Source organism: Armigeres subalbatus, chromosome 3 (genome assembly GCF_024139115.2).
Source record: "Armigeres subalbatus isolate Guangzhou_Male chromosome 3, GZ_Asu_2, whole genome shotgun sequence".
NCBI lineage: Eukaryota > Metazoa > Arthropoda > Insecta > Diptera > Culicidae > Armigeres > Armigeres subalbatus.
This window is the reverse complement of record NC_085141.1, coordinates 37,768,462-37,795,193: the sequence shown is the minus strand read 5'-3', so window position 1 is coordinate 37,795,193 and position 26,732 is coordinate 37,768,462. Positions and strand designations below refer to the sequence as shown.

At 39.3% G+C, this 26,732-nt stretch overlaps 1 protein-coding gene across 8 annotated transcripts in view; it reads left to right on the top strand.

The window, feature by feature from the left end:
* The window catches only part of LOC134227195 (low-density lipoprotein receptor-like), a 1,220,229-nt gene that overhangs the window by 887,800 nt on the left and 305,697 nt on the right, over positions 1-26,732 (top strand). For all 8 annotated transcript variants that reach the window (XM_062708524.1, XM_062708522.1, XM_062708523.1 and 5 more), the window contains one exon: positions 21,836-21,958. In XM_062708524.1, the coding sequence (XP_062564508.1) occupies positions 21,836-21,958 (123 nt within the window). The remainder of the gene's footprint in view (positions 1-21,835; positions 21,959-26,732) is intronic.

Genomic DNA, 26,732 nt, shown 5'->3' with positions numbered 1-26,732 from the left:
TTGGACCTTTACAACCTTCACAGTTGACGTCCTGGCATCACTTATTGGATTGCTAAACTAAAATCAACTGAGCTTTAAAGAATAAAATTGTCCTGCATTAAGGTAAAACTATCCAGAACCAAATAGATATTAAATATATATATAAATTTTATCCGCATTTTCAGAATCACCAATCAGCAAAAAAATTCACTCAATCAAACATCTTATAATGCAATGACCAGATAATTAAAATCTGAGCGGTGGGGAGCAGTTGTACTCACAAACGTCAAATCAGAAACTAACCCGCAGGCAAACTGGCATGATACTGCTCGCGGAGAACTGGATAGATTTTAAACGACAAGGCTGAAGGCAAGAACATGCCCTAAGCACACAAAATAAATCCGAATTTCTGTGAAATTCACCAGAAATCTAACAGCAGAACTAGTTCGGTGAATAATTTTACACAGATTTGATTGGTTTGACAGTTGAACAAAGGAAAAATCGCAGAAAATTCGGTGAAATAATTACCGAACAGTTCTGCTGTTGAGATTTCAGTGAATTGAAACAAAATTCACCGAAATCTGTGAAATGATTTAAATTATTAAAAACTTACAACTATTGATTAGCGTTGCCAAACGAGCATGACGTCATGATTGATATCCAAGCGTCTTAGAATTTACTTCGATAATTTGATCAAATTTCCGTAGACCCATTCGTATAAGCAGCGTTCTGGGGTTTAATTTGAAAAGCTTCCTATATAGAAAATAACGATGCTGAGATAAGATTTTATCTGAATCGTTTTGTGCAAGAAAGCAAGTGTTAAAATGCATTTACCCTTTAAAGTATGATTAGCTAGAAGCATTTCAGAACGAATATAATATGTCAAAATTGATGCTACCGTAATGCTGGAGCTACCCATGTGCTGGAGGTAGGCACCCTTTACGTGGTAATGTTACAGGTAAGATCTCCACGGTTAAATTGCCAACTACAGGCAAATCCTGACCCAACGAATACCTTCCTCAATGTCAAACTCCTTGGTACTTATGAGGGTGTCCTTCAAGTCGGTGGCCTCTCGTTAATCAAGAGTACCATCAACGTTCCTTCCTCTCCCTAGTTACGAGTGAAAGATGGGCGTGGCCGGTAGTAATCCTCATACTTTTGTTATTTTGTTTTAAGACTGGAATCAAGGACCACTGCCCTTCTTGATTTCTGTAGCATTCTAGATAAGGATCACAAAAGTAAAAACATAGTATCACTAATGTGTCAATCTATGAATTACACCGTAACAATGCTAATCTAATACAATAATATTCAAAATGTGAAACGCAGGAATATTCTTTAAGTATGCCAATCCATACATCAGACTTTTCTTCGTCTCAATTGAACAGCAGAACTGGAAATTTATATTTGAACAGATGAAACTTAGAGTGTCAAAATGTATATATTGGAGGGACCAGAAAAAGTTGCACTGTCTGAGTAAAGATGATTTATATTCCAGATTTTCAGCTGTTTCAAATGTGCCATAAGATAATAATAGGCCGCGTCACTTAGCTCAGTCGAGCTGAGATCAATAACTTTATATGAAAACTCATATGTGAATATACAGGCCATCCAGAAACCAGTGGTCATATTTTTGAGATTTTAAACCCCCTCCCCATTGGCTTATCAGTGGTCATTTGGCGAAACACCCCCCTCCCCGCCTATGACAACGTGGTTTTTCAAGTACAATAATTAAAAGAACCATATGTAACTAAAAATATGGTTAATCCGATAAATTTTGAACATGGACAGTTTCAACTGATTCAAAAATCAAACCCAAACCACAGGAATTATAAATTTTAATGAATTCGAAAATGTTGATGATATTTTCATATTTGTAATGTTACCCGATACCGATAGGATATCTGAGATACTTCCTTCGATGCATCAGGAGGATACAAAAAAATGTATCAAATATGTTATAAACATTTCGAGAAAAATTATAAATTAGTTCATCACTGAATATCGCTAAGATTCCTAAAGAGTATTTGGGACCTTCCATGAATCTGGAATACTGGAAATTTTTTAGATATTAACCTCAGCGAAACATCTTAACTGAACTCTTACAACAAAGTTTTATCAGATAATCACAAAGTTAATATGTGATCTTATACTAATGACACACTGGTGGTACAAGTACCATGGTACAAGAATCTTGAAATGAGTACCATCAATTGTTCTATTAAAAGAATGTCTTGGAATAATTTTCTTGTTCTTGTACCAACGAATTTTCCCCAGTGTAATCCTTAGTAATGAGATCAAATAAAACCTCCTACTGTTGTTTCTTTGATACTTACATTCCTTGAAATAGAACTAAAATAATCATAAATCTCAAACTCTCGCATTATGCAAGATTCTATGATTCTAATCAGAACCGTAACAAAATATCGCTTTATATTCGTTTCTTAATTATACAGTTTTGGCTTAAAATGCATTTTCATTTTAAATCTACAGTCTTTAATATCTTTAGGTTCCTTTTGGTATTCTATAATTTATTAGTTATATTTTGATTATTTAACCCTTTCAGGATACTGCAAAAAGGATTTAACTGTACATATTAAGGGTTTCCACTCAAAATCTTGCCATTAATTTTTCTACAAATAATCAAAATTTACATAAACAATTAAATTTTCCACAAAACAAATATAAATTCACTTTTAAAACCAAAAAGTTCAAATATAAAAAAGAATTTTTCATAAAAAATCAAAACTTTCCACGGAAAAAATACAAACATTCATAAATAAATCAATAATGAAATAAATAATTATAAAATTTTCCACAAAATAAAGTTTTGTGATTGTTTATTGCTTATATTGATTTATTCATGAATTATGTATTTTGTTGATTTTGATTTCTTTGGAAAATTCTTATTCCTCAATGCAATTTTGCTTTTTAAAAGTGCTAATTTATTATTGTTTTATTGTAGTAATTCTATATTATTTATATACTCATATCTCTGATTTCTTTATTGGCAATTTCCTGTTTTATTATGGAAAATTTCTATTTTTCTCTATAAAGAGATTTTTCAATCAGTGCAGGCTCATCTCTAAAATTTCTAATTCTTCATTGTAATGATATTTAAAATCGACTCGGAAGCATGATGCCATACTAAAAATATTTTCTCAGTCACTCAGATGGTTCTTTCGGATAATTTTTGCTTCTATTCACATCTCGAATATGCTTCGAAGTCAACGTTCTTTCATAAGCGTCTCATAGAGGAATGAATGTATTATAGACCAATTATTTTTTGGAATTCGGATTATTCAATTTATCAATTAACAACTTATGAACTATATGATATAATATCCCAGTAGGTCCATTGGGTTGATATGACTTCAATTATTATTTTACCAGCTACTACAGACTTTTAGTTCATACAAAACTCCTGAAGTCGTAATGTTTGAACTACCAATCATTCAAGTCCGTGAACGAATGCTTCTAATGCCCCTACATAAAAGTTTGCGAACAAACCTCATTATCATTGTTACAACTTGTTGACTCAGATAATTTTGGGTACCTTAGCTCTTGGATCTCATGTTATTGTGGACGTGGTATGCTTGTTGCATAGGTTGGGTATATACCGATGATGACGACATTGCAATGTCTTGATTGATCTGGTAATATCGTAGGCTGAACTTGAGAGCATTTTGGAGTATTGAGCATCTCGTATTCCTGAATATTAATAACTGGTTATCGTTCAATTGTGTAACTTATCTGAGTGTTCAGAATGATTCGAGCATCAACTTCATTTGCATGCTCTTAGAATCGAAATCTTCCCAAGGTTTCGGATATCTGAGTTTTAGGGTCAGTCAAATTTGAGCTCCATATACTTTCTGTAAAGCCAATATCTAGATGAACAATTTTACTGAAGAAAATGGTGGCCTAGCTCTCTTTTGTGATTTTATAGACAATCTAAAACCTTGGGCTATATGACCCATCATTCCTGAAAAGAGTTGTTGAGGGTTGTTTTGGATTTAATTTCAATCGTTATTATAACACTATTTTTAACCTAATTTTAGGAATGTGTGTTTTTCTGGAACCTGCCTTTTTCATATCACAATCTCCTTGGTTCTAAGACCCTTTTATGAATTTCAAAAGCATTATTACTATTCAGAATTTTATGTTGATTTTTTAAATGCAAGCGTTCATGTAACCTTTTCATTACCTTTTCTAAATTTTGTGCATTTAGAACATTTAGTGCATTATTAAATTTTTCGGTCAATTATCCTAATTATTCAATATCATAAAAACTAGCTACTTGATAAATTATTGCCTACATTTTTGCTTGAATTAATTTTATATTCTAAGATCTTCTTAATTTTCCAAGAATAATTATTCTAGGTTGCAAGGAAACCCTTGGAATATTTACAAAAAATTCAGGTCACCACGCAAAATCTTTAAAACTCCAACGACATTCTTTTCGAAATTCTGTGGAAGAGTTCCGAAAAATGTTCAGCAGAAATTTTGAAGAACTATAAGAAGAATCCGTAGAAAAGGATCCGACATATTTACGATGAAAATTCAATAAACATCAAATTCGAAGAATTTCAGTATAAATTGAAAAAATCTGGTTACTTTTTTACAGAATCTCTTAAGATTTTTTCAAAATGCTGAGCAACTAAGGAATTCTTAGACATTTTCAACAGTTTTTTTAATTTTCAAAAAAATTCTTCGGGATATGTCAAAATATTTCCGATGGAAATTCCTAAAGATTTTGCAGTAGAAAATCGAAAAAGTTCATCTGAAACTTAGTCAACTAGTAGACGTTATATATCTTGTGTATGAAGTACGATGGATACACTAGTACCTGGGGTGTCGAGAATGTTTCCCTCGAAATATTCTAGCCAGGAATGAGAATCGAACTCGTCATCTCGGTTGGCAATCTACTTTGCTCCGCAAAGCTACTGGAGACTGAACATTTTGAAGTGCACTCCTTAAAATGTTCGAAGAACTCTTTTGGAAATGAAGAAGAATTTCTGAGGTGAAGATTCGAAGAACTTGTCGAAGAGATTCATTAAAAGTTTGAAAAAAATGAAAATATGAACATTTTTCCAACGGAAAATTATATGTATTTCCACGGGACTGTTTTGATTTTTCTAACCCTGCGTTACGCGTTTCTCGATGCACCCTACGATTTTCAACGCTGGAGTTGGAAAGACGCAACGTGAAACATCAGCCTAAAACGTTGATGATTAAATCATTAATTTTATTGATTTGTATTTTTACACCAGCTATTGATTTATTTATAAAGTTTTCGATATAAAAAAAACCACGTGAGTTCGAGAGCACCCCCTCACCATGTGGCTTATCGTGGTCATTTCCAAACCCCCCTCCCCCATATATGACCGTGGTTTCTGGACAGCCCCTGTTATGTGGAAGATATGATTTGGAAAATGTATTGGGTAACCACTTTCCCTTCGATGGGACTCAGACCCATGACCCTACAGTACGCTAGACCACGGTTTCTCAAGCCTTTTTCTTGAGTGGTACCCCTCAAACTTTCGCATTAATTGATGGGTACCCCTCTTGAAAGTAGGCTTCCAAGCCTTTGAAAGAATAATTCCGAGCCTTTGAATGGAGCCTTCGAGCCTCTTGAAGAAGCTTCTGAATCTCTTGGTAAACATTTTTATCTTGACAAGAAAGGACGCTTCTGAGCATTTTAAAAGAATTCTTCCAAGCCTCTTGAACAAAAAATTCCGAGCTTCTAAAAGGGCTGAGCCTTTTGAAGGAGGCTTCCGTTTCACTTGAAAGTAGGTTTTCAGCCTCCTCAAGGAGCCCCTAGGGGACCCGTAACGCTGGTGGACACTTTCTTGGTGTGTGTGTGCAGGGTAAGATTTTCTCTCGTTTGTCGGGTGAAGATCCTTCGTTCAGATTTTAGGACTATTGTGATACCCTTTTGCTGTGAAATACCAAGTTATCTCAGTAACATGTTTGTCCACTGAGATACCTTGGTATCGACTGAACTCAAGACCATCTATTGATGAATAGAGATCAGCTGATATGCGACTCCCCATTCTGGCGAGACATGGCTTTATGAAGCCAACCACGTCCTGGGATAGATCATATATCCACAGGCCCTAAAAGGGCTTGCTGAAACTGAACCTACGTTGGGTGGAGTGCACTGCAATAGCAGAGGATGTGTTCTGATGTTTCTCTCTCCTCGTCACAGAAGCGGCAATTTGAGGTTTGGATTGCTCCGATCTTTTGTAGATGGTATCTCAGGGCGTGTCAGTTATTAGACCAGGTGAGATGTTGAATCCTTTTTGAGACCTAATGGTTGTTGGTGTTTCTTAGAGGTTAATCTTTACGAGCCTTTTGGATTGGCTCGTATGGGAATGCATTTCAGTTTGATGTGATTTGACTGACCATATATTTGTTCAGTTCCATTTTACAGAGCAGTCTGAGATCACGAAGGAGCTCAGGGCCAATAAACCTTTCGTTAGATCCATTCCTGAAAGCTAGCTCATCAGCAATCTCGTTTCCCTCTAGACCCCGTATGTCCTGGGATCAATATAGGTAGACTCGATTGCGTATGGATAAGTTTTAAAAGCCAGAATGCATTCCCACACTAGCTTTGAGTTACAAGTTGAGTTATTAAGCGCACTAAGTGCCCTGGCTTCAGAGAAATACATATTTTTGCAATCTCTTTCTCCTCAGGCATAATAACACATTCTAATATTGCATATATTTCCGCCTGAAATACATTGATGCCTAAGTGGACAGAAATTTTTATTTGTAGAGGCCATAGATTCCGGATCCTGTCAAGATTATTCATTTCGAACCATCTGGAAGAAATTTATAGAGCCTGTTGGAACGCTGGGTCCCCTCTTCCCTCCTGGCAGGAAGGAATGGTAACTATCATAAGAGTAAGTCTTAATTGCTACCGTTTCCATCCAGTCACTACAAGATTCCTATTACGGTTTATAAATTCATTTAATATGCTGGGGTGACCCTAAGGTCTCCCGACAGCAGTAGTTTTTGTTCTCTTTAACCTTAGAGCACTTTTTTCCTTCCAGCTTTATGAATTGATCTAACGGGGCAGGGAGCATTGCGTCTAGGGCCAAGTGGGTGTACTACGAACTGCTACCTGATGGTTATGCAGCGTGGATTTTGTTGAGCTTAGCCCACGTAGCCTCATTCGTTTGAGCCACCAGACAAGGAAGCGTAAGTTGTCCTGGGACGGACAATGGTTTTATATATCCACATGATCATACTTGGTTTTTAGCATCTTTTACGGGTTTGACAAACCAAAAGTATGTTGGAACTTTCTGCACAACTGATTGGAATGAGAGTTCCAATTAAGCTTTGCGTCGAGCATGACACCTAGATATTTTGATTCCTTGAATAAACTAATTGTGTTTTGATTCAAGAAAAGGAGTTTCAGTTGTACCTTTCTCCGTTTAGTGAAAGGGATAATAGAATTTTGTGGGATTTATGCCAGTTGATCCTTTTGACACCAGAAAAAAGTAGATTTAGGGCAGATGCGATAACACTTTCGATTTGCCTCGTACGAATATAGAGCGTCATCAGCATATCAACCACTTCGAGCCTCTTCTCTCTAAGCTGTCACAGAGCCACCAGTGACCACAACAAGGAAAGCCTCCTTGCAGACACCTTTCTTTAACAGTGATGTTGAACCCGCTAAGCTCAGAGGAATTTTCCGATTAGCTAGCATATGCCAGTACAATGTACCCAGTACAATGCATGGTACAATTTTCTCCTCAACATTGCTGACCCTATGAACGAATAGAAGCGTTATCGAATATAGCCTCAATATCAGAAATGCTACAAAGCAATTTCTTTTTGCATTAAATGTTTTTTCGATTTTTGAACTACCGTATGTAGTGCCGAGATCATAAGATTTTCCATTGATAAGCGAATTGGTTTTTGACAAGGCATTCTTTTCAAAATTTGTTGTGATTTATGTACTCGCATAGTACCATAGTACGGGGTAAGATCCACCATGGTTACATTGCGAGCTCCAGGCAAATCTGACCCAATGAATACCTTCCTCATTATCCAAATCGTGGTGGCCGAATCTCTCTATTAAGTATCTTTTCTCAACACTTCCTTCCTCTCTAGTTCACGGTGAAGATGGTAAGCAGGTAGTAGTATCATGCTTTTATGTTATTTTTATTTAGGGCCTGGAATCAAGGACCCTCCTTTGATTTCGTAGCATTCTAGATAGGGATCACAAAGAAAACATGAGTATCACTAGTGTCAGTCTACGAATTACACCGTAACAATGCTAATGTAATCTCTTAAGGAGACCTTACAGAGATTTTTTTGCAGTAGGCTCCCGGTACCCAAAAACCTTTTTGAAAAGCTTCTGGATCTCTTGAAAGTAGGCTTCCTCACTGTTGATAAGATACTTCTGAGCATCTTGTAGAAGCTTTCAGGCCTCTCAGATAGATCGCTGAGACCTTAGAAGAATGCTTCTTTTTATCCTGGAATGGCGCTTCTGGCCCTCTTGAAGTATCGCTAAAGCCTTTTGAACGAAGAATTTCAGAGCTTCTTGAAGGGAGGCTTCAAGGCTCTCGAAGAAGGTTTCAGATTCATAAGTAAGCTTTCAAACAGCCTCAAAAAGAATCCGTCAGGCTTTTTGAAAGAAAACTTCAGCCTTCTTGAAGGGCTTCGAGCCTCTTGAAAGTAGGCTTCCGGGCCTAATAAAACGATGCTTTCTGGTCTCTTGAAAAGAGGTTTCCGGGACTCTTGAAAGCAGGCTTCCGAGCCTCTTGAAAGGAGCTTTCCGAGCCTTTCGAAAAGAACCTTCCAAGCCTCTTGAAAGTAGGCTTTCGAGCCCCTTGAAAGGATGTTTCCGACCTCTGGAAAGGATGCTTCCCAAGTAGCATTTCTAGTTTTATAACGCTATTGAAGACCATTAGCTGCTCTACAAGAGTGCTTTAAAACCATTATAAAACCAAAATGTTACTGGGGTTCCAGGAAACCTCTTGAAAGCCTACTCATAAAACGAGGCCTCCAGGTCTCTAGGAAAGAGGTTTCGGTGCCTCTTGAAAGGAGGCTTCCGAGCCTTTTGAATAGAACCTTCTGAGCCTCTTGAAGGCTTCCAAGCTTTTTTGGAAGGCTTCGACTTTCTTGAAAAAGAAGCCTTCGAGCTTCTTGAAATAAGGCTTTCGACCCTCTTAAAGCAGGGCTTCCAGGTCTCTTGGAAGGAGACTGAGACCTCAGGAAGGTTGCTTCGAACCTCAGGAAGGTGGCTTCCAGGCCTCTTGAAGTAAGCTTCCAGGCATCTTAAAAAGCTTCAGAGCCTCTTGAGAGAACCTTCCAAACCTCGCTTGAAATAGGCTACCAAACCTCTTGAAGAGCTTTCCGGCCTTTTGAAAAAAAACCTTCTGAGCCTCTTGAAAGAAGGCTTCCGGCTTGTTATGAAGGCTTCCAGACTTTCTGAAAAAAGCCTTCATGTCCCTCAAATGGGCGAACCTTTGAATTTTAGATTTCAGTTCAAAAGCATATTCCTAACATATTATTCATTTTGTTTAGATCTGTAGATACATTGAAATTTTTCAAATTGGCTCCTTCGACGTTTTGTTCGTTTGATCTTTTTTCCGCTGCCCTTCATACGCTGTGCTGGTTGAGCAGAGCAGATTCAATTGGCTTTGATTTACTGATCGCCATGCATATTATGTACAAGACAAAGTTTTGAAATAAAAAATACAATTATCAAAACTTCATCAATAAGATTGGAGTTTAATACGTCCGCCATTACGCATTTTTATCAGACAGTCCTAGAAGGCAGCAGGGGTACCCCAGAATACATGTATCCCAGGTTGAGAACCGCTGCTTTAACCTTTCCGTCCCCAACGTCTGTTTTTAAGGGCTTTCAAAAATCAAACTGCTGTAAAAACCGCATTTCTTGTCCGATTCTTTCGCAACAATTTTTATACCATCGGATGGATCCCAATTTTGATTTATTTACTGAGTTTAAGGCTATCCACAGTACGGTTCCAGAATTATTCCAGAATCCGTTGGGGCCTGTTGTCCCCTGGAATAGTGGCCATTACAATTTTAAGTCAAAACAGGTCGTGTGACACCTCAAACTTCATGATTTCACAAAGCAATGATGCGAATGATATTTTCAGGGTTCACAATGAGCTCAGGTTCAATCCGTCATCAGTCCCAATCCGAGGAAACGGAATGGCCATTTCTAAATTGATTCAAAATAGGTCTTACGACAGCTCAAACTTCATGATTTCACCAAAGCAATGATGGAATGATATTTTCAGGGTTCCTGGCCCACTCAGGTTCAATCAATAGAATCCGGAGGACCTACGGAATGGCCGTTTCTAAATTGATTCAAAATAGGTCGTGCGACACCTCAAACTTCATGATTTTACAAAGCAATGATGAGAAGGATATTTTAGGGTTCTGGCCCCTCGGATCCATTCGGCCACAATCCGGAGGACCTCGGAATGGTATTTTCTAAATTGATTCAAAATAGGTCTTAACACCTCAAACTTCATGATTTCACAAAGCAATGATGAGAATGATATTTTAAGGTTCCTGGTCCTCGGAATCAATTCAACCACATCAGATTACAATCAAAGGACCCAGTAATTCCACCGAATAGTTATACAAAATTATCCGTAAATAGAAATAAACAATCGATTTTCAGAAATTTCTAGATTAATTCCCATAAAAATCCTGATGGGGAATTCGGTGGAAACTTAGATTTCTACTAGGACATCCTCCAGAGTTTTCTGAATTTCTCCTGGAGTTCCTCCAGGGAATTCACCAGCAGTTCCTCAAAGAGTTCCTAGGATTTTTCTCCGAAATTATTTCAGTAGTTCAATGCAGATCCTCAGGGGTTCCTCTTCCGGAATTTCTCCAGAATTTCCTCGGGAATTAATTCAAGCTTTCTTTGTGGAATTGATTTAGGCTTTTTCAGAATTTATATAGAAAATGCTCCAAAGCTCCACCGAAAATTTCTCTGGGAGCTCAGAGAGTAATCTCCGGAGGTCCTCATGTGATGATGATCTAAGCTCAGCTACATGCCCCTAGAAAGGTTTCAGCTAGACAGATTTGTGTATAAGATGAATTATCCAAGAATTTTTCGACATTCTTCATGGTCACTGGCAGTTCATTCAGGTTCATTTGAAAATTCTCCCGGGAGTTTTCAGAAATTCCTCCGGAATTATTTCAATAATGCTTCCGGGAGTTCCACCAGCTCTTCTAGGAAATCATTTAGTCCTTCTTCAAATTTGGCTGGAAATTCCTCCAAAGTTCTCCAATAGTTTCTCTGGGAGTCCCTCTAGGAATTCTGCTAAGTTCCTCCTGAAATTACTCAGGAGCTCTTACAGGAGCTCTTTCGGCATTCTACGAGAAATTCCTCCGGAGATCACCGGCAGTTTCATGAGCATTCCTCCGGAATTTCTACAGCAGTTCCCCGGTGTTCATCTAGAAGGAACTCCTGGAGAAATTTCCGGAGAAATTATCAGAGGATTTTTCGGAGAAACTTCCGGCATGGAACTTCTGGAGATTTTAAGAACTACAGGAAGAATTTCAGAGTAACTCGTAAGAACTCTGGATGAACTCCCAAATGGACTTCCGTAAGAAATCCAGGAGGAACTCCTGGAAGAGTTCTCAAAAGATCTCCCAGAGCAACTCCCAACTGGTCGCAGTGGAAAATGTACCCAACAAGGAAAAAAAAAAACTCCCAGAGAAATTCTCCGAGAAACTTCTGGAAGATTTTGTAGATAAATTCTAAAAAAAGCCTGAATGAATTCCCGGAGGAGCTGCTGGAACTCCCGGAGAAATTCTCTGGTAACAGTCGTTGGAATACCCAGGTTAGATTTCTCGAGGAACTTCCAAATCCCATTTCCCGTGAAATTCCTGCCATATATCCTCCTGATATTCCTGATGAAGTTCTTGGAGGATTCCCAGAGGAACTCTTGGAAAAACTCCTGGAGAGATCAACAAGCACTTCCGGAAAAATTCTCACAAGGAGTCCTGAACTAATTCTTGGAAAGTTCATGAAGGAATTTCTGGATAAATATATGGAAGGAATTACCGGAAAATACCAGGAGAAATTATTGCAGAATTCCCAGATGAAATGCTTAAGAAATTACCGGATGAATTTCGGAATAGTTCTGAAAAATACTTGGAAGAACTCATTGAAAGATTTCTTGGAAGAACTCAATTAATATCGAATAGAATTCTGGAGTAATTTCTAGTGAAGTCAGGAAAGCATTCCGGACGAATTCCAAGAAAATTTTCAGGAGAATTCCTGAGAGTATTCTGGGTAAACCTGGAAGAATTTCGAGGAAATATATAAACAATTCCTGGATAAATTTCTGAAGAAATGTTTAGATGAATTCTTGATGGATATTCTGAAGTAATAGCGGACGAATTCAGAATGAAATCAGAGGATTTCGCTATTAAATTTATGAAGAGTGTTTCTGAAAGTTATCCTGGAGGAATTAAAGGAAGAGTTCCTGGAGGAATGCCGGAGAGAGTTCTGAAAATTTCAGAAGGAATTCCAAGTGAAATTGTGAAGCGAAATCGGAGGATTTCCGTCTTAAATTTCTGAAAAACTTCCTGGCAAATTTTGGAAGGAAATTCCGTTTGTATTATGAAAGAACTCTCAGAATGTGTTCTGAAGGAAATGGGAGTTTTTTGGAAGAATAGCCAAAGGAAATGTCTAGAAGGAAGAATTGGAGAAGAAAAATCTTTGCAAGGAATTTCCTCGTGAATTTCCTAAAAACAAATTTAGTGAGGGTTTCTAGATAAGGAGAAATTACAATTACATGAGAAGGATTTTCGAACGATTTTCAAAGAATTTGTGGATTACTTTCTGGAGTAAAATTAGAAGTTCCAGGGGATCTTCTAGGAGGATTCAAGGAAATTCTTGAGCAGAAACTTTTCAGTTGTTTGCTAAACCTGCCCCTCTGGCTGCTTGTGGTATCATTCATCATGCTTTGTAAAATCATGAAGTTTGAATATCATGACCTATTTGAATCAATTTAGATGATATGCCATCCATGGGTCCCAGTTGTGACAAATGTGGCCAGATTGAATCAAGTGGGCCAGGAACTCGTGTGAAAATCATGAAGTTTGAGATGTCGCACGACCTGTTTTGAATCAATTTAAATAGCCATTCCGTAGGTCCTCGGATTAACCGATGTAGAATTGAATCCGAGTGGGCCAGGAACCCTAAAATATCCTTCTCATCATTGCTTTGTAAGTCATGAAGTTTGAGGTGTCCGACCTATTTTGTATCAATTTGAAAATGGTCATTCTTGGTCCCAGTTGTGACCGATGTGGCGGATTGGATCCGAGTGGGCCAAGAACCCCAAAATATCATTCCATCATTGCTTTGTAAAATCATAAAGTTTGAGGTGTCCCTTTACATTTTGAATCAATTTAGAAAATGGCCATTCCATGTAGGTCCCCGGATTATGACCAGTGTATAATGAGTCGAGTGGGCCAGAGCCCCAAAATATCATTCGCATCATTGCTTTGTGAAGTCATGAAGTTTGAGTGTCGCGACCTGTTTGACTTAAAATCGTAAATGAGGCACTTATTCAGGGACAACTGGCCCCAAAGAATCTGGAATATTCTGGCATGCTGGAAACCTCAGAAACTAGTATAAATCGAAAATTGGGATCCATTCGGATGGAATGCAACTTGTTGCGAAGAATCAGTCAAGAAATGCGATTTTACCTAGTTTAGATTTTTGAAAGCCCTTAAAAACAGACGTTGGGGACGGAAAGGTTAACGAATCAAAAGCTAAACACTGTCGATGTAGACAAAGACGCCATAACGCCATAGCAGCCATACGTGGCTCAAGCGACATTCAAACCAGGACCTGATGGTGTACCTCGGTCTTCTTCTAAAAAGCTTGCCTGTCTTCTTGATCAAACTTGCATCGGTTATTCGGACGCCTCCAGAACCTTCCTGGAGGACCCGCTTTGACTTTCTAACTACAGATCCGCTGCCAGCTGATCATTAGAACCTTTGCGTATCCGAATGGTCTTATGCAGAGCAATAACCGTCGTCGATATTTTAAGGTAGAATCGATTGTGACACTCTTCTGCGACAAATTAACATAAACGCACAACACCGAAAACTGCGGAATAACACCTACTTACTACACCTTTTCCGCCACTGAAACTATGGTCTACGTAGTACTCTCCATGGCTTGCTGCGTATCTTCAATAAGTGGCGTCGGTTTTGATTTCCACTTGACGCGAGATGTCCTCCGCCGCATCTTTACATCGTTTTTCACTGACCAGAACAATTGACGCACCTTATTATAGTTAATGTACTTGTAATTGTATTGTCTTTAAAATTGTTGACAAGGTTTTTTTTGTAGGGATGTAATATTGTATTTATGTCTTTATTAATTTGTTTTATAATGATTGGGAATGTGTCCTAGCTGTTAGTGTAATTCAAGAAATAATCAAGAGAATTAAAAGCTGATATTTGTGTAAGGTCCACGATTGGACATTTCTCCTACAATCTGTAGCGACACCTCAAACCATTTCGGTGAGCCACACCGGAGAATGATGATGTGAGAACAGGGGAGTGAGCAAGTCAGTCATCCTTCGGTTCTTGGTTCTGTGAGTTGACACAGTGTATCAAATGAAACTTCTTCCACAAAGTGTACAATTTTGTCCGGTATCGACCAATTGTTCCATTGCTTGTAATACGGCTTCAGGCGGTGGTTTTTCAAACCACAAAGTCTTCAATGAATGAAAATGTAATTTGGATGTGATTCGTTCTAGAAAGCCCACAAAAACCTTTCCTCGAGGCAGCAACATTCCTGTTCAATTTACCGTATGGTGACACCGCATTCCGCTTTCGAGTGTAAAAGACTTCTAGAGCTCACTGCTTGTGGTGCATTCGACCGAAAAAACCGAGATTGCGGTTTTGTTGTTGAATTATTAGAAACGATCCCACGATCTACCTGACTGGAACCATGTAGTTTGTGCGTTCATTTTGCCCGAATCAAGGCATATTAATTTATATTTATAGCAAGTATAAATCACTGTAGCGACACAGGCGTCAACGGAGAACGAGACCAGATGCACTACGTTTGCATTTATTTGACCCCTCCCCTGAAGGACCAGGAAACACATTGCCAGCGTCCCACCCAGCGCCAGGATCACTGCGGACAGCGGGATAGCGCGAAGGGAGCTGAGCTCCATATGTTCCCGAACAATATCAAGTCACACGCACGTACTGAATCGCAAACAATCTTGCATAATGACCTGACCGGCGGATGGGTTCTGAAACAAAAGAAGTTGGTACGATATTCAACATAATGTTTATCACACATTCGAACACGCTCTAAGTCTTCTGGAACCAGTATACGAACCAGGGCCTACAACCCGTTAGCCCCAGTGGCTGTGCCTCTTGAGCACTTGATGCAATTGGACGAAGCCTCGTTGGTTCATCGGTAGCCATGCTCCAGGCTGATAAGCTAATAATGATTAAATCTCATTTCGCCGACCTGGCGTCCGGTGTGGGCTTGCTTGCTGTCTGTGTCCTCTTTACTTTGAACGAACTGCAAACGATTCATACCAGCGCAGCGGTAGACTGTGAACAGTGCTGACGACGACAAAGGCTTCCGGATGAATAATGAGTCTGGCAGCATAGCTGCCACAAGCATTGATTCTCTAACTAATGCCACGCAATGCGATGCTGCAACAAATCCGACCCTTTATAATAGGAATTGGTGGATGCATTGTTTAGGAGCTTTGTTCGAACCTATTTGGTCCATTGCGTGTTTTACGGGATCTTCACATTTAACAGATGGAATCAAGCGGGACGTGGATACAGGCTGGGAACAATTTATAATGAAATAAGACGGGCCCTCCTTAGCCGTGCGAGTAAGATGCGCGGCTACAAAGCAGACCATGCTGAGGGTGGCTGGTTCGATTCCGGTGCCGTCTGAGAATTTTCGGATTGGAAATTGTCTCGATTTCCTGGGCATAAAGTCATCGTGTTCGCCTCATGAATACGAATGCAAAATGGAACTCTGGCAGAAACCTCGATTAATAACTGTGGAAGTGCTTAATGAACACTAAGCTGCGAGGCGGTTCGTCATGTGGGATATAATCCAATGAAGAAGAAAGAAGAAGAAGAAGACGAACTTACGAGTTTAAGTCTTCAAATCCGTATCATTGCAACAAGCTACGGCTTAAAGCAGGTGAAAACCGTATCACGGTGTCTTTTTTGAAGCAATTTCGGCGTTACTTTCCCAGATGAACTAGTACTAGAGAGGTCATTGCCAACCGCAAACAGCACTGCTGACAGTCTCGCTGTTTATCCTACAGATAAACGGTGCCAATTTCATATTTGATGTTTGGTCACTGATATTCAAAGTGCTTCTCAATTACCTGAACCCCATTCTTGGGAATGATGTTTTACACTAAACAGTTTTTGTGCCTTTAAAACTTAATAATTTGTACATACTAAAGATAGACGCGAGGTTAGAGACTCATTTAGGTAAGTTATTGTCTTCAGTTCCGTTCAGCTTGTAGAAGCTGGAAATTTTAAAATCAGGAAGATAAAATGAAGATATTTATCTAAAGCATTTCGTAGATCAGCGGTTCTCAACCTGAAATGTGCCCCTAGGTACTATTCGTTAGCCCTAAGGGTACCTCGAAAAAAATGTATAATGGCGCGGACGTATTAAATTCCAATCGAAATTTTGATGATTTTTGTAATGGTTTTTTTTTTCAAAACCTTGTCTTGTACGTAATATGCTTGGTGATCTGTAAATCAAAGCCAATTGAATCCTGCCCTCCTTAATCAGCTCGAAAAGCTCCTTTTAAGAGGCTCTGAAGCCTACTTTCAAGAGGCTCGGAAGCCTACATGATGCTCGAAAGCTTACTTTCAAGTGAATCGGAGGCCTCTTTTCAAAAGCTTCGGAAGCCTCCTTTCCAAAGCTCAATTCTTCGTTCAAAGAAACATAATATGCATACTTTGAAGCTCAGAAGCGTACTTTCAGATGCAAAGAAGCCTCCTTTCAAGTGGCTCAAAGCCTTTTTACAAAACGCTCAGAAGCATCTTATCTTTCGTCATTCGATGATAAAGTGGTGACCGGAGTAGTTCAGTTCTGCCGTGCAGTGATTAAAATAAATTAATTGTGTGTGAAAGTGATATAGTGCCGCATGAAAAAGATTTTCTTTGCGCGCCCATTAGTCCTGTAACGAAATAATCAAAGACAAGTTTCGTCTGCTGGATTTTTCGTTCATTTTAGTTTGCTACCTGCTGGCAGCGTAACATTACAGAGCGTTTTATTGTTTCTTTGTGTTTAGTGCTGTCTGCATGGTACCGTTTGTTTGCTGCGTAAGGCACAAGCGAGATGGTTAGTGTAGTGGGTGTGGTATGGGTTCTGTGATGATTTAATGATTTATTTCTGGTTGTGGTTGCGCTAAGTGTACCACTACAGGTGCACGTCCATAGCAAATCATTGGCGAAGCTGGTCACAGAACGTAGAATGTTGTTTTCAAGTGTGATCATTGTTTGTCAAGCCAGTGTTGTGGCGAGCAGAATGTTTGCTCTCGAATGTCCATAACCTCGAAGAGAGATGAAAATATCTTTAACTTTCCGATTCGATCGAGTGGCATTCAGAATCACATTACTGCTCAGATGAACATCGCGTTGAAAGACAGGATGGATCAAGGAAAAGGGTACAAAACGCCTCGATGGTGCAATTGGTGGATTTCAGGATTTAATTGGAAGTGAGTTGGAAAATAAAGAGGTTCATTTTTCAATTTAATACGAACAATAAATTAGCTGCAATTAATGTTATGCAAGGTTCATCAAACTCGACTTCAGGTCGACAAAAAAATCCAGAGGCAAGAAGCGTAAGTTCAGGAATATGCCGACGAGGGCATCTGATGATTAATTGAAGAAAAAATTAGTTTCGCGGAGGTTTTGAAGAAAAACACTGGGAATAGAAACAAAATAGTAAAATCGAAAAGAAAGTACAACCAATAATGAAGTAAAGGTTGCTCGTAACTCGCCTATCGCATAGTGATTAAGCCAGAAAGGGTCCAATCAGGATAGCGATGTTTCTCACAGCTTTTTGAATTCTAAACTGGATCCTAAAACACACAGAAATCAGTAACTTTAGGAACGGAAAGACGGCTCTAATTGCAGGTGTGCAGAGTACAATATTGAAGTTGTGAAAATGTTTCAAAGCAAGTTGGGAGAAAGCTATAATGCTGTTGTTTCCATCATCAGTGCCTAGATTGAAAGTAATTGTTTGTTAGGTAATATTTTCTTCGGATGACTTCATTCAGATCTTGAAAGATGGAATGAAGACATCGCTATAATGTCAAGGTCGTTGGGATGTGAAAATCCACGTTTCAAGTACAACAAGTAAACGTAATGATAATTGAAGTCGATAAAGAGACTCACAGTTGTTTGTTGACCGCGAAACAGTGGTAAATATAAGGTTTGATCGGTGCCTTGTAGTTCCGGAAATTATGTCTTGAGATGTTTTCAATGTGGAGAATTTGGGCACATGAGCCGGATTGCAAAATGGCACACGTGCTCAAGTGCAGCAAAGTCACAGAACGTCCGATTGCGTCAACTGTATTGAAATGTATTAATTGTGTAAAAATAAATAAAGAACATACTAACTTGGACGTTAACCATGGTGCATTTAGTACTGATTGTAAAGTTTTCAAACGGTTATTTGATCGAAAAAGAGCAGCCTACGTTTCAATGAATAGCAACAGATTCCAGTAGCAATACGTAGACGAATTCGATGGTTTGCTTGAATATTGCTGGGTTATCCACAAACTGCGTTGCTTTACTGCAGATTGTGGAAGATAAACGCATCCGATTCTAGTATTCTTATCTGGAAAACGCATCATTGTTGACATGGAAGCTTTTGATCAGTATAGTATTCCGGGATACCATGTAGGCTGCTTAACTTGACTATCAATTCGAGGACACACTGGCGGTGTGCTACTTATGTCAAAGATCAGTTGTAATTCAGCTTCAATTAAACGAAGTCTGTGACGGACTGGTTCTTGGGCATTAGATTATTCAGTGGCATGAAGACTAAGTGAATTATGCTGTTTTATACCATTCTCCCACATTCAAGCTACCAGCGTTTGTGTGAAATTTTAAGAGAACTGGTTGGAGATGTTCATTGACCCTAGTAAAATTAAATCATACTCGCTGGTGATTTTAATATCAGGGTGTGACATCCATGATTCGAATCATTTGAAACGATTAGCAGATTTTTTCAATTTACAAGCAAAAGGTTGTTGAACATGTGTATTTCCGGCACAGTAGACACATTAATTGACCATGTTTATTCTACTTTGATTCTATTAGTATAGAAAAAATTGTGAATTGAAAATAACCGATCACTTGCAGAAACACTAGTGATTAACGTTGATGAACAATAGTGAGTAATTATAGTATGTCAATAAAATTAAAGTGCTGGAGGAAATATTCCGAAAACAAAATGTTTGGGCCTTGTCAGAAAAAGAAGCGTGGATTTTCATTCAAATGCCAGGTTCTTAAGATCCAGAAATCAGCTATGTTCTTACTGATGTTTTAAAGCCCTGTGCCAATCATTAATTAAACACAATTGTATCTTAAATAACTCGAACAGCTGGGTACAGATTTAAATCTATTGCGTCTGAGGCGTAAAAGAATCGATTGTACAAAAAGTTTAATAAATATAGTGATAATCCTTTGGAATAGGTATCAATTGTGTAACAAATATTCGCAAACTTTGAAAAGCACATTTGAATACATTTCAGAGAGAAAATTGATCATCAACAATAACAGCAAAGAGTTATGGAAAATTTTAAAATCTTTAATGAAACTAGTTCTTGTAAACCGCTGTTCCATAACCCCCAATGGCACATTAGAGCAATCAGAAGACGTAATTGCAGATAGTTTTAATAAATATTTTCGCTGATGTTTTCATCAATTAACCAATCTATCGCATTGGTTGATGGGCAAATAGATTGCTTTGCAGAGTCGTAATTTTAACACTGGACCTTAATGAATCATTGCAAACCAGGCGTGCCACAGGATTTTGGAAGGAATCTTATGATTCCTATATACAAAAAGTTGCTGGAACGATTAAAGCCGAAGAGTTTCATAATCCCATCAACTATTGCACACATTAGAAGAATTTTAGAACTAGTTGTTAAAGGCCAATATTAACTTGTTTGAATACCAATAGCTTGCTGATACCGGAACAATCGGGATATCGAGAAGAGGGTCCATTCTTACCGAAACCGCATTTAATTTGGTATTGGCAAAATGGAAGAACAAATGGAGCGTAAAGATACGATTGTTGCTGTGTTTTGGATCTGAAACGCGCTTTTGAGAGATAATTTCTCAGCCCTTGTTGTTGAAAACAATCAAGCGCTTTGGAATTTCAGGTTCTGCATGCAAATGATTTAAGCTATTTGACTGACAGAACTCAACGGACTGCCTTTAATGATTTTGTTTCCAAGAGTCCGTGGAGAGAACTGCTCCTGGCGACCTTACACAGGGAAGTATGTTAGGGTATTTTGTTGTATATTACATCAATGACATGCGGCGAGTTTTACGATTTTGTGACATAAATCTGTTTTGCTGATGATACCGTTATATTCATTGCAGCTAAGGAAATTTAGATGACGCTTAAATCCTTACTTGAATGAAGATTTACGTTCTCTAAGTAAGATGGTTGAAATACAAGTTGAAATTAAATATTGATAAAACCAAGTTCATGGTAATTTCACGGAATCGATTAAATGCAGACGTCTCTGTTGTAATGGATGATGATACGATTGATCGCGTGCGGGAAATTAAATATCTTGGCGTGATTATTGATGACAAGCTAAAATTTAGTACCCATATTGACAATGTCATCAAGAAAATTGCCAAAAATTGGAATATTGCCGATTGAAAAAAGATTTAGCGATTGCTAATCGATATATTTTGTATAAATCGTCTCCCCTCATCTCGACTTTTGCCCTTCCAACTCCTTTTTCTGGCCTGGTAAACACAAATGTCTCAGTTGGCGTTTACCCAAAATAAAGGATAATACGTTTGATTTGAGATGCAATGGTTCACTTCATAACATTTTTTGTTGGACAGCAATACGTAACTTCTAGATTAGGTGGCATTTTTTGCTGTCCTGCTCGCATGGCCTTCTGTGTCGACCCACCCACACACCGTGGGCAAATGTGCAGCGTGTTAGATCGAGGCAGTCAGTTTGCGAACAAGTTGAGACGAGGCGCGGTTATTGAATGAATGCAACAAAATTGCATTTGCTTGCTGGAATTTCAATCACTAGGGCATCCTTTATAGAAAAGTATTGCCCACACTTGTAGCTTAAAGTGTTTTGTATTTCGCATGTTAATTCTATGCTTTTGCATGAAATTTTTTATCATTGCATCTAGTACGTAATATTCAAATGCACATAACATTTTGTCTATTTTTCGTTGTTTGAATATTTAGTAGAGCTGCATGTATTTAACTAACCAGGTACAACTTATAACATTTCACCTCCCTACTAATGCAGGCGCTTTCTTCATCACTTTTCTTAACAATTAATAAATATTTAAACAATAAAACCTTCCACTAGCATCAATTGAGAGTTAACCGTTGCAAATGTTGCTTACTTCAATGCATGACATATTTCTGTTACTAATGTTTGCCATTCACATCAAAATTGTCCATCGGGAACATCATAACTCATGCCAATATCTCAATTTATTTTCTCCTTGCATGCTATGAACGAAAACAACAACCAAATCATCGCGGGACCAAAACGTAAAATTCATCCAAAAAATGCTAATCATAAATTTCGCCACACCAGAGAGCAAAGTTTGCTCCTCGGAGGAGTTCACGTGCCGCAGTGGAACGGGTACGTGCATTCCGCTGGCCTGGATGTGCGACCAGAACCGGGACTGCCCGGACGGATCAGACGAGATGTCGTGCAGTAAGTACACTTGGTTTATTCTTTTCGTCACATCAAACGGAAATCATTTCTGGGACTCATCCACGTTAAAATTGAGTGCAATGGAAGAAATGGTTCCACCGAAAGTCGAATGGAAAATTTAATGGGATTTCACATTCATGCTTCTCGTGGTTAATTATAGCATCACTTTGGCTGATCGAATAAGTAATATTAACTCACCATAAATGGACCCTGGTTCCGAGAATCGTTTAATGTAAAAATTAATTTATGCAAATATTGCGCACCAGAAAACACTTGATCAAGATTTTTATCGATAAACCTTATTTGCATAGCAAACAGATCCAGCGCCCATAAATCGTATTAATCAATTACCATCGCCCGAGCGGCTAATTGCGTTATGAAAATCAATATCGTTTGTAAATGGAAAATGAACTGGCCTGATGGCGTTGGTTCGTTGGTTGGTCTGGTGACCGTCGTCAGCGTTCTCTCTGCCAGAGCAACGGGCCGGTCCGATCCGGATCCGGATATTAATAATGGATAGCGGAAACACCCCCGTGATTCCCGCCGTACCCGCAGTGGGTAGGCAATTACTGGATGGACGGACGGGGGACGATACTTGGGGTATAGTATGCATAAATAATGCATTGCAACGTGCTGTTGCTCTCCTGATTTTGTGCGGGCAGTGGCAGTGGTTCGAAATACGTTCTTAAATCATATTTTTAATTTTAGTTTAGGTCTTTCTGTGTCTGTTGAGAACACTGAATCTTAAATACACTTTGCATACTGACTGTTTGATTTTGACTACGCTCACCGTTATTTATGATAAGAACAAATAAGCCTCTATTTGTAGATCGTTACCTTTAATCGATCCGAAATTATATTGGACTGGCTTGGACTGCAAAATTCTCTTTTAAAAAATCATCATCATTTGATTTAACCTCAAAATTTGGCTCCGATCAGCTACCAAATTCAATAAAAACGAAAAAGTCTCAACAAAGTTCATTGCGAAGGTTTTAAGTTGCTGTCATATTAAAAAAAATGCAAGTTGATGATGCATTGTCTAAGCTTAGTATAACCTTCAACATAGCCATAATCAAGCTGATAAGGTGGAATGACATGTCCTCCTATTCCATACAATATTCTCCCGTCCTCCTTTCAGCCAAAAATGTCCTCCTTTTGGTAAAATGGTTGTTAGTTGCCGCTAAAGAAAACTTTATACTCAGAGTTTACGCAATTTAGAGCGATTCAAATTTTAGAAAAGTTCGAGAATCTATGTTGCCATTAGCTCTATTAGCATTTTTTGGACAATTTACTTTTATTTTTGATTTTTGTTGGTTACATTATTTTTAAACATTTCAAGTGTTTGGCCACTTGGCCCTTCATCTTTGATTCGGTTCAATTAGAATTTAAGTATAATTTATAAAGTTTATCTAATGTATCAGAATAGCCTTAAAGAGGCATTGATTAATTTAGAACAGATTGAAAAGCAGGGGCCCGAGGATACAGCCCTGGGGACGCCTGTGACGATGTTGTGCGCATTGGAACTCGCTCCGCTGATTAAGACCCGGAATGTTCTTGCCGACAGATAATTATTGATGATTTTCACCAGGTAGCTGGGAAGATTGTAGCGTTGTAGTTTGTACACCAGGCCATCATGCCATACATTATAAAACGCCTTCTCAACATCAAGTAAGGCCATGGCGGAGGTTTTTGAGACAAACTTGTTCCGTCTGAGGACGTTGGTAACTCGGGTCAGTTGGTGAACGGTTGATCGACCGTGTCGGAAACCAAACTGTGGCTCGAGCAAGATGTTGAGATTTTCAGCAGACTCAAGTAACCGGTGATGAATAGCTTTTTCGAATAGCTTGGATAACACTGAGAGAAGGCTGATGGGACGATAACTTCTGGGGGAGGAAGGATCCTTCCCAGGCTTACGGATGGGGATGACTTTCGCTGACTTCCAGGACGATGTGAAGTAGCTGAGCCGAAGACACTGATTAAAGATCAGCGAGAGGTGCTCAAAGAACGGAGCACTCATGTGTTTGAGCTCGAGATTCAGGATGCTGTCGAAGCCTGGAGCCTTCATGTTCTTCGATGATTTGATATAGGCCGTCAATTCGCCAGATGAGATCTCCAACTCCTATGAGAAGTCGTTGGGAATCAAATGGATGTTGTTAGCATGCTCGTTGACGGCTGACTGACGATGTTCTGCCCAAGATTGTGTGAGCTGACGAAGTGACGACCTATTTCAGCGACCTTCTCTGCAGGAGTTATCAAGCGATCCTTATGGAACGTACACACGGTCAGGCAGTTTGACCAACATTGACTCCACCTCTCGTTTATTCAAACATCCATCAAGTTTTACCAACACCGGCACGAACAACCAATTTATTCGACCAACAATATCACACACGAACGACCGAAGCGCCAACTTGAGCACCAACCATCAAAAAATATATGAGGGTTTGTGCAACTTCACTACAAATGCTCAAACATGTTCGGCAAACCTTGACTCCACCCCCGACAACTCAAACCAAAATCAAACCGTTTTAATTTTTTCCAACCGAGCCGCCAACTGTCAAATGGTTGTTCGAACAACTTCACACACGTTCAAACAAAGCAGCAACCGAAGCGTTATCTTGGGGGCGGAGTCAATGTTCGTCAAACTGCTTGACTGGTGTGTACGTTGCATTAGAGCCATTATTGTCTAGTGGGATGAAAGGTGGAATGGGCCGAGGCTTGGATTTTAGAATTTTGGTCATTTTCCAGAACGGCTTAGCATAACCTGGGAGAGTGCGGATTTTATTCTAGAAGTCGTTATTTTTTAGGTCCACCATTCTGGCCTTGATAATTTTAGTGATTCGATTGCAGCGTGCCTTAAGCTCAGGCAGTCCAGTACGCTGAAACTGCCTGCGAGTGACATTCCGCAATCGTATCAAATATTTGGTGAGTGTATCGATGTTTAAGGGGTTGCTTACCTGCCGAGCCGTCGGTGCATGTTGCTCACGGGCCACCGAGATCGCCTCCTCGATAGCGCACAGCTGGCGGTCGATACTTTCCGGCGTCTCCGGACGCACCTCGTAATCGACGGTGTTGTCGACGCACTGCTGGAACCGCTGCCAGTTCACTCGATGAGAGTTTTGCCTTGTTAGCTCGTGCCGATTTACTGAGGTTCCAACTTCAGCCACCACCGGATAGTGGTCCGAGCTAAGTTCTTGGAAGACGACCGGCTGGAAGACGTGATTGTGCTTGTTCGTGATGGAGATGTCGAGCGTAGCATGGGCCCCGGACCGTGTCAACCAGGTAGGGCTGCCAGGGCTTAGGATGGTGTAGTGGCCCTCTAGTTCGTCATTGGACTAGACGACTCCGTTCCGATTGGAGACGGTGTTTCCCCACGATTGGTGCTTTGCGTTCAGGTCTCCGGCGATGATGAACTGCCCCTGTCGCCGAGTGAGCTTGACTATATCCCTCGGCCGACGTGCCATCCTCGACTTTGGCTTGTGTGGGACAGTAAGCCACGATGAGAGTGACGACTCCGACGAAAATGGTGACATCCACTCCGCAGCAGGCGGCAGGCGATGTCGCTTCGCAAGGCGATTGCCACTCCTCCCCCTCTGGAGCTTGTTCGATCGAACCTCACCAGCAGTGTTGTGCTGAATCATAATCAGACGATAAAGATTGCAATTTTCACGTGAAAACTTTTAACGTGAAAACAGTAGGCGAGTTGTCGCCGGCGACAACTTCTCAAATAGTGTAGGGGAGGAGGTTCGGTTGTGGGCACCGTTCGGTTATGGGCACCCCTATGTATCTTTTGACAGATAAGAGATGCTGTCATTCTGACAACCGTCATTTGTTTGCTATAATAGCATGATGTTTTGTGCTCAATATCAAACCGGATGGGCATCTATACTTTGAACTAGAAACAAATAAATTTTTCGTACAAGAAAAACAACACGAAAGTTTTTTTTGGCCTTTTTCAAAGGGTCATATATTAAAGTGATTCAATTGAAAAGTGATTTCAAATGCGTATCGATAAAGTAAATTTACTCTATTTGAGGTTCAATGACGATTGGCATCAACATTTTAGCGCGAATTTTTTTTTCTTCTCGTTCCAAAAAGGCTGCAAAATTCGGTTGTGGGCACCTTTATTGGTTCGGTTATGGGCACCCTCATTTATTGATAAATCATTCAATATCGTTTTACTTGTCCCTTAACTTATTTTTAATAACGTTTTAAGGCAGTTTTTATAATTAGTTTGACATAATTGTTCGAAATAATGAGTTTATTTAATATTTTTGTTCTTTGGGCATGTCTAGTCATTATGCACACACTTTTTGGAACAAAGCGTTGACCAATTTGCTTGCAACAAGTTGCATTCGACGGGGAATGCTTTCCCATTGTTTCCTATTGAAAATTGGTCAAATCTGACTATGGGATCAAAATTTATGGCCAAAATATTATTTTTTGAAATAAACGAGAAAGGCACTATTGCCGCTAGGGTGATTAATCAGGATTTTTTTGACTGTGATGCATACCAATAAAACGTAAATCAATGAAAAATTAAAACCCATTTACCTAAAGTGCTATTTTAGACCTTTCTTATGTGATTTTTTCAACATCCTCCTTAATGCACCGAGGGAGGCATCATCACTGCTAGGTGAATTGATTTGAGTTTTTTAGCGTCTCCTGGCTTTTAGAATGAATAAACTATTCCTTGTCTTTAAATCTGGGTGGTTTTTATTCATGCTTCTTTATTTTTAGCTAAGTTTTCAAGGGTGCCCACAACCGAACCACG